We start from the raw sequence: 8,040 nt of genomic DNA on the forward strand, positions 1-8,040 counted from the left end.
AGGGATTTCAAAGACCTTTAATCTGGTGGAGATCTTTTTGTGGTGTGATAATCACAACCGGATATTTTTGGAAAAAATTGAAAATGCTGTTTTCTCAATTTGAAAAAAACGATAATTTCGCAAATTCTTAAAACCTATTCTACTTTTTTAATTTTTGACCTCATATTCAGATTGTGTAGGTTATTTTACATGGCATATGACTATAAAATTCACGACTTTCAACTATTTTGTTAAAAAATTTTTTCCCAGAATGCATATGGTTTTCTAAATTTTCAAATGCAACGCGCAAGTACTTAGAGTTATCATATTCGAATAAAATTTTGCACAGCTTATTTTTAGACCAAAACACATCTTTTTCCGCCCGGCAAACCAAATTTTATTTTTAACGAACGGTCTAATATACACACATATGTACATACGTACCATATGTATAACCTGCGGGGAAAATTTCTAGTTCTGAACTGGTGCGCTTCTAGTACATTTTGACCCAGTACTGGTTCGCGATAAATCTCTTTTGCATGCAAACAACTGTCGAATTTAACATGACGATGTCCTAGGAAGTGTCAATTGTCCCCCGCTGCTTCCCTTTTTCGATAATTCCGAACCAGTTCTAAAATCGACAGAGAAAGAAAAAAGTATAATGATATTTCGTCCGTGTGCGATTTTTAATTATTTACAAAGAAATGTTTTTTTTTTCAATTTGAAATTAAATTTCTTTGAACTATTGTAAGAAATGCACGTTTACATACCTTTGGCTGTAGCTGACTTTGCAGTGGTGCTCGCTGTTATTGGTTCTAAGTTCGTCACCTTAGATATAGATTTCTAATAAAAAAGTGAAATAAAATTGTTATTTTAAAAGTACCACATTTCGCTGATTTTGAACTGGTTCGTTTTTGGCGATAAAGATCTTGCACGGAACTAGAAACTTGATTCACTAGTCCGCGGTTTGCCTGCAGGGTAGTCTCGAGTTTTTCGTTATGATCATGCTGTCAATCATGAAATGTGATACGTATTTATGTTTTTACGAAGAAGTCAAATGAGTGAGAACATAATATTTATGTGAATTATTGAAATAAAAAGTGGAAAATTTACTTCAACAAATGGTAAGGTGGCATACTTTTCAAAATTCAGCTTATGTATGTATGTAAGTATATTAGGGTGGTCAAAAAAAAAATCAAATAATATCAAATCAAATAATATTTAGAGATCGCTCAAAACGCTTTTCGGTTTCTGTTCAGAAGACTTGCAATAATACCCAGTCGTTTATTTAAAATTTTTTTTAAAGTGGCTATTTATTATAGGACCTCCAAAAACGCAAAAAATGCAAATAGATAATGATTAGTATTAAAACAATGGTTAAATCAACAATTGGACATCATTATAGGAAATCTCTTTAAGCGAAGCACAGTTTGACGATCGAAAACTATTGATTTCCAAGAATTTTATAACATCTCCACGAAAAATAATTTTTTCCCCAAAGAAAGCACATGGAAAACGTCGACCGCTTTTGGCGACCTATAAATATTTTTTTATTTAAAAATAACAAAAAAGGGGTAGTTTTTCATTGATATAGAACAATCCAAGGGGGTGACAGCAACAATATATATAAAATATTAAATTTCCTATCTTCGGGATAATTAAATGCATAACTCTTAACTGTATAATATAATATAATATTTAAATGGTAACTATCCAGTTTTTCAAAAAATCGTGTTCACCGTGATGGCATTTTTCCATAAAATACAATTTATTTACAAAAAGGAGAACTATACGTGAACTGATCCACGAAAATTTATTGTCAGCCGTAAAATATTTGAAAAATGTTAAAATGCACAGCGGCGGTCAAAATAATAGTAGCAAAATTCAAAATGATGTTAATTGCAATTCCTGCTTAATTATTTATTTTTAATAATTTTCATTTAAAATATAGTTCGATCTATAACAGAAACCAAAGAAATAAAATTTCAGACATTACACAAAGTTCAAAAAATAATTCAAACTTAAAAAAAAATTGCATCAAAATTTCAAACTTTTTATTCAGAAATCAGTTTGGTACTATTCTCGTGAACTGATCTACGAAAATTTATTGCCAGCCCTAAAATATTTGAAAAATGCATATAATGCAATGTACTTGTAACTGAATGTTATCAAAAAAAAATCTGTTGCGATTTCGTTACATTCCTCGCTGAATGGCTTCCATTAACTTGAACACAGTATAAGAAAAAAATCAATGAGACTCAAGTTGCTCAAGTGGAGAAAGAAGTTTATGTAACAAGAACTTCATAAGTAGGTGTTTTCAAAATTATATACTATTCACTTTTAACAAATTCTATAAATCAGAAAAAAAATAACTCAATGACTGTGGAATTTAAGTACTTAACAGCTGATAAAATGTATAACATCGATTTAAGTCTTGAGTGTGTGTTCCAAAACGACGCCAAGAAATATTTAGTGCTTTGACAGCAGCTTACGATATAACAATAAATATTCCATCCTATTCATATGTACATACAATGTGCATATGTATGTATGTATTGTACATCTCAAAGTTGAAAATTCAATTCGCTCGATCATGCAGTGTCTACACGATTGGCAATGATGTCATTTGCATTTGTTTGCATTTTTGCATTTTTGCTGCATTGAAGCACAAAGGGGTAAAAAGAAAAGCAACATGATTGCAATAAATAAAAGTACCTACAGATTTGCATTCTGCGAATACAAAGACTGACTTCATTCTGAAAGCATTAATTAAAAATGCGAAAAAGCTACGAGACATAACAAATAAATGAATGAAGTCATAATGAAAATAAATTAACAGTAAACAATGGCATACAAAACGACAAAAAAGAAAAATTAAAATTCAAATTAATACATAGTAAACACAGTTTGTATACATATGTATGTGTGGTTGTTTGTATGTAAATTACTTGCGTAGGCATTTCAGCTTGAATGCAGACAAGTGAGTGAGTAACACTATGTGTAGGCATGTCGGCACAAATGTACATAAATGCGGGTCAGTTAAGTGGGGTGTGCTTTAGACATGTGGAACTACCGCAATAAAGTTACAGAATAACTAAAGGCTTCATTAGGGTGGTCCTTAAAAAATCAGATGAACGATTTTTTTTTTTAGTCTCACCCCCTCAATCGGTAATACCACGGTCACAGATATCACATATAAATTTTGGTCCCGATTGGAGACGATTAAGGGGTATCTCACAGAGGGCAAAGTACAGATTCTTCTATGGACTCGAAAAATTAAAAATATTTTTTTTTTTTAATTAAATACCCAAAATCGATACTACTAAAGTCGATATAAATTTTTGGTCCCGATTGGAGTCGGTTAAGACGTCTTCATAGGGTAATCTGAATTATAATACCTGAAATTAATAATTAATTTTAATTTTTTTAGTCTCCATAGAGGAATCTGAACTTTGGCCCCTGTGCGACACGCCTGAACCGTCTCCAATCGGGAGTCTTAGGAAATCTGATGTAAAAATTTGCTTCCTACATTTAAGGACCACCCTAGGCTACATACATACATACGACACATAGTATGTACAAGTACACACCTAGTAGACCACCATCTTTATGCCAAAAAGAGGGAGTCATTTTGCAGTACTTCCCCATGAAAAGTCAACAAACTTTGTTCAGACAACTCTTAATGGCAAACTAAAAAGCAGAAAATAACGGCATTTTATCCATAGATACAACTACATGTCGTATAGGTATGCAGCTGTGCACACTAGGCAAGAATTTAATTAAGATCTCAAGTAGTTTAAATTGCTTTTTTAAAAATCGACGGCAAGCCCACTGCGTAGTAGATGATGCAGGAGAGACACCACCCTACTATTCGCAATGAATTAACAATTGTAACTTTTCAGAACCTATGGCTATAGCTTTAAGATGGCAAGTTACATAGGACTTAATTGAAACGTAAAACAGCAAATAAAGAAGAATTGAAAGAGCTTTCAAACCATTACTAAATTTATTGTTAAAAGCAGAACGACAGTGAATGCACTAAGATTATGTCCATCTGTTGACTAAATGTTTTCAAACAAATGTGAAAATTTACAATCTATATTAACTAAGCTGACCAACCGTCCTCCTTTGAGGAGGATTGTCCTCCTCAAACGTCATTTGTCCCTCTCAAAAATATTGTCCTTCTCTGTCCTTCTTTTAAGCAAAAATATCCTTATTGTTTTCAAGTTTCATAGCAGTGATGAAACTTTAAAAAAATTTCATTCAGAATATTATTATTTTCTAATCGTACACAATCATTGTATTTAAAAGGAGTTTACATCGTTCAACTTTTAGTTAAATGATGTAAACTTTTGATTCAACAAACCGCCTGTGAGAGTTGAACAGTGTACACGCCTTTTAGCCTTAATCAATAATATTTAATACGGCTTTCCCACGGCACCCCAATTACGTAGCTCGCTCTCCCATTCCTAATTCGCACTCTTACCATTCGAATTACGTAATTTGTCATACTACATTTTGAGAGAGAATTACCTCATTTAATGGTAATTCAGATCAAATTACCATGCGAATTACGAACAAATCGCTGCCGTCTCTAATTTTTATCGGAAATATATCGAAACCAGTTCACAAATCAAAACTGGCACTTTTTCTGAGTACGAAAAGTAAAGTTGATACATGTGTACATCACCAAACTGTCAAATTGGATTAAGAATGTGCCCGTGGGAAAGGGGTATTTTCCGGGAAATTCCACTTATTATTACTACTGCAAACGAGTAATTCTTGTATTTATATAGGAGGGTAATCCAAAACAACTAACCTAACGAATTTATGGCCTTAAAATTACCTATTTATTGAGAAAGAAATTCTCCCATTTGGAAAATTTTTATTTCAATTTTAAAAGGTGTCTGTGGGCAATTGAAACATGTAAATAACATGTAAAAAATTTGTTTTCATTGAAAATGTTATAACTTTTGAACCGTTAAAAAGTGAAGTTATAAAAAAAGGATAAACGTTTTTTCTAGGCATATTTTTGTAGTGCATTAAATTCCTAAAAAATGACCCTAAAGTTGGTTGTCTTAAAGGCGATTAAGAGTATTATAGATACATATTAATGATATGGCTGAACGAGGTACTTTTGTTTAAAGAAACTTTGAATTGTAACTTATTCGTTATTTATGTGTTAAAATAAATATACAGGCATGTTCTGAAATTCGAATCTTTGAAATCGACTCGATTTGCCAAATATTTTTTAATTATATCTGATGAAAAGAGTGAATATTCTAATTGAAAACTATAAAGGAAGCAACAGCGATATGAAGTAAATCATTTTAATGCGAGACTTAAAAATTTTTGGATTAAAAACCATCGAAAAAATTATCGAAATCGAGTCGATTTCAAATTTTCGAATTTCAGAACATGCCTGATAACTTTTTTTTTTGTATTTTCAGTGTGGAGAATTTGTCCTCCTGGAATGTTAAAAAATTCTGGTCACCTTATCTTTACAAACGTTTAGGTTAGAGAACGATTAGAGAGCGATTCGAATTCTAATGTGTTTCTGTAAGGTAGAAGGTTAGAAGACGTGTAACAAGATTTATTAGTAAATTTTGCTTTCCATACGTATGTACATAAATACATTACTACATAAGCCTCTGCTGCTAGCGCTGCTTTTTCATAGGTTGTATAATAATTGTTGTTATTATATAAGCTTTCTTAAATAAATAAATAAAAATAAAATATTACTACATACATATATAGAAAACATTAGGAATGCTATGAAGCAATGACCTCCACAATAAAGTCACATGTGACATCAATTCAAAATGTCCGCTTACTTTGGTACAATAGCTTATTTACGGTGTATGACTTAATTATTGCACAGTCAAAGTAAACTCAAGCATGCGTAAATAAATAAATTCAACACAAGTGTAACCCTCTGTGTAAGAAGAAAAAAAAAATTATTTACTAAAAGCATTTAAGGAAAACGCTTATCATTATCATTCCGCCATGCGGAGGAGACTCTCTTCGAGCTGGAAATACTTAGTAGACAGCATTGTTTTTGTGTGCGGTTGTTCGCGTTTATTAACTTTGTATGCTTGCAGGCCCATTGCTGTCAGCGAACCGTACGCAAAGCGGAAGTGCCACTTTTGGTTCAACATTTTCCTTCACTTGCTTTTGTTGTATGTACAATGCCGTTGTTGTTGCTGTTGTTATTATGAATGTAACCGCAATGCGAATGCTTCGCAAAGTCAAAACAAAAGTAAAATATTTACTAAAGCGTATAGCAAAAAAAAATAGTAATGCAGATATACAGATACATATATGTACAATAGGGTGGTGATAATTTTTAAATAAGACAGGTTAATCGAAAAACTAGAAGATATGAAACTTTAAGCCGACCGGTGTAGATTTCGAGGCTGCGGCTAGACCATGAAGTTGGAAAAATGCTGAAAAATCAGGGAAATTTTTAGTAGAAAATTTGCTAAACGATAAATTTAAAACATAATATAACATCGAATGCACTGATTCCACTTTTGTTCCAACAATAAAAACTAACTCCCAGGCTAGTGCTTTTTCTTAAAATTTCAGACCTTTTACTCGATTTTTTTCAAATAAATTTAAATAAAACGTCTGCGATTTTAAGAAAAAGCAATTGCTTAGTTTTCATTCATAAGGTCCAATATTTGATCTAATTTAAAAAATTACAGATTTTACAGCTTTAGGGTCAAGTCGCAATGTCTCAAATTATTCCGATCAACTTGAAATTCCATATTTAGTAGTTTTTTGGGTAACCAGTAACAATTCCATAAATACCGGACACCTTAATGTACAAATCTACTTATACATGATGTATATTTAACAGTAAACTATTAGCATAGGTACACATATGTATTCTGGCACACGCATGTTTGTATGTTAATACAGTGAAACCGCGATAGAACGAAATTGGAGAAGTTGGACAAATGTTTCGTTGTATTTATAGAATATCAAAACCGCGATACAACGAAAAAGGCAAATTAAAAAAAAAAATTAATATGAGCAAAGTTTTTTTTTATAACGAGACTCTGGCAGTCAACAAATTCAGAGTTCGTTATGTAGAGGATTTCGCTAACGGGTCTCTAACCATCGACATATATGTATACACAAGACGCTATTTAGAGGCTTTTAAGTGAACAGTATTTATGGAGCATTTTTGTATGGAAAATTTCGAAACGGGTTTTTTTCAGGGTACTCCGAAAAAATGTTGATATATTGAGTTTTCGTTTTATCAAGGTTCGTTATGTAGAGATTTCACTGTACACATTTGCATATATTGACAATCGACTGAAGTTGCAACATTTACACCAGCAGCGGAAACATTTCCCATATTCGTTTGAAAATTTGTTTTTATATTATAAAGTGGTGACTCGAATAAGGAACAGGAAGTAGAATAACTTACACATGATTCTAAATTGATTCTAAAATTTAACTTACATTGATTTATGGTTTCTGTCATTCAATAAAAATGCATTATCTGGAATGAAAGAGAGAAATAAAAGGGTTAAACATTTCCATTTGTCATTAAGGGATTTATCATTAAAGGATTTTTATATTATTCCTTATGTAGTTTCAAGATAGTGTATTTTTCCTCTTTAAATGAGAAGCGAGGGAGCAACACAAAATTTCATTTCAGGTTTTCAAGATGTCGGCGATTGCACTGAGTCCTGCCAATTAATTATGTTTTACATTTACCGCGACTGGTTGCGACTTTCAAAAAATTTACTATTTATAACTTTTTTAAAGCAACATTCAACGTCTACTAGAATTAAAAATATAATAATATTGTGTGCGAAAAACAGCGGAATTTTGATCAACAAATTCTAGAGAGCATTGTTTTTACTAGCCACTCTGGGTTAAAGTTTGCGGGTAGATGAAAATGATGATGAAGATCCATCAATACGAAACCACTCCTTAATATAATTGGGAAAGTTGCGCAGCAAGGAAACTGAATTTCCTATTAAAATGTCTGTGTTATTTTGATCTCTAAGGCCCGATTTCAGAGATTTTTGATTAACTTCAAGA

The 8,040-nt window shown here is 31.9% G+C and overlaps 1 protein-coding gene across 2 annotated transcripts in view; it reads right to left on the minus strand.

Annotated features, from left to right (window-relative positions):
* LOC108371658 (uncharacterized) overlaps window positions 1-7,499 on the minus strand; it is a 37,759-nt gene extending 30,260 nt beyond the window's left edge. Inside the window, exon 1 of one of the 2 annotated variants that reach the window (XM_017627258.1) lies at window positions 7,453-7,499. Coding sequence is in view for 1 of the 2 variants with exons in the window: in XM_017627260.1 (XP_017482749.1) it covers window positions 7,453-7,474 (22 nt within the window). In the remaining variant the exon portion in view is untranslated. The remainder of the gene's footprint in view (window positions 1-7,452) is intronic. The other variant, XM_017627260.1, reaches the window with a different exon arrangement.
* Window positions 7,500-8,040: the final 541 nt, after the last annotated feature.

Source organism: Rhagoletis zephyria, unplaced genomic scaffold, assembly GCF_001687245.7.
Source record: "Rhagoletis zephyria isolate East Lansing unplaced genomic scaffold, Rhagoletis_zephyria_1.1 Rzeph_scaffold_05129, whole genome shotgun sequence".
Taxonomy (NCBI): domain Eukaryota; kingdom Metazoa; phylum Arthropoda; class Insecta; order Diptera; family Tephritidae; genus Rhagoletis; species Rhagoletis zephyria.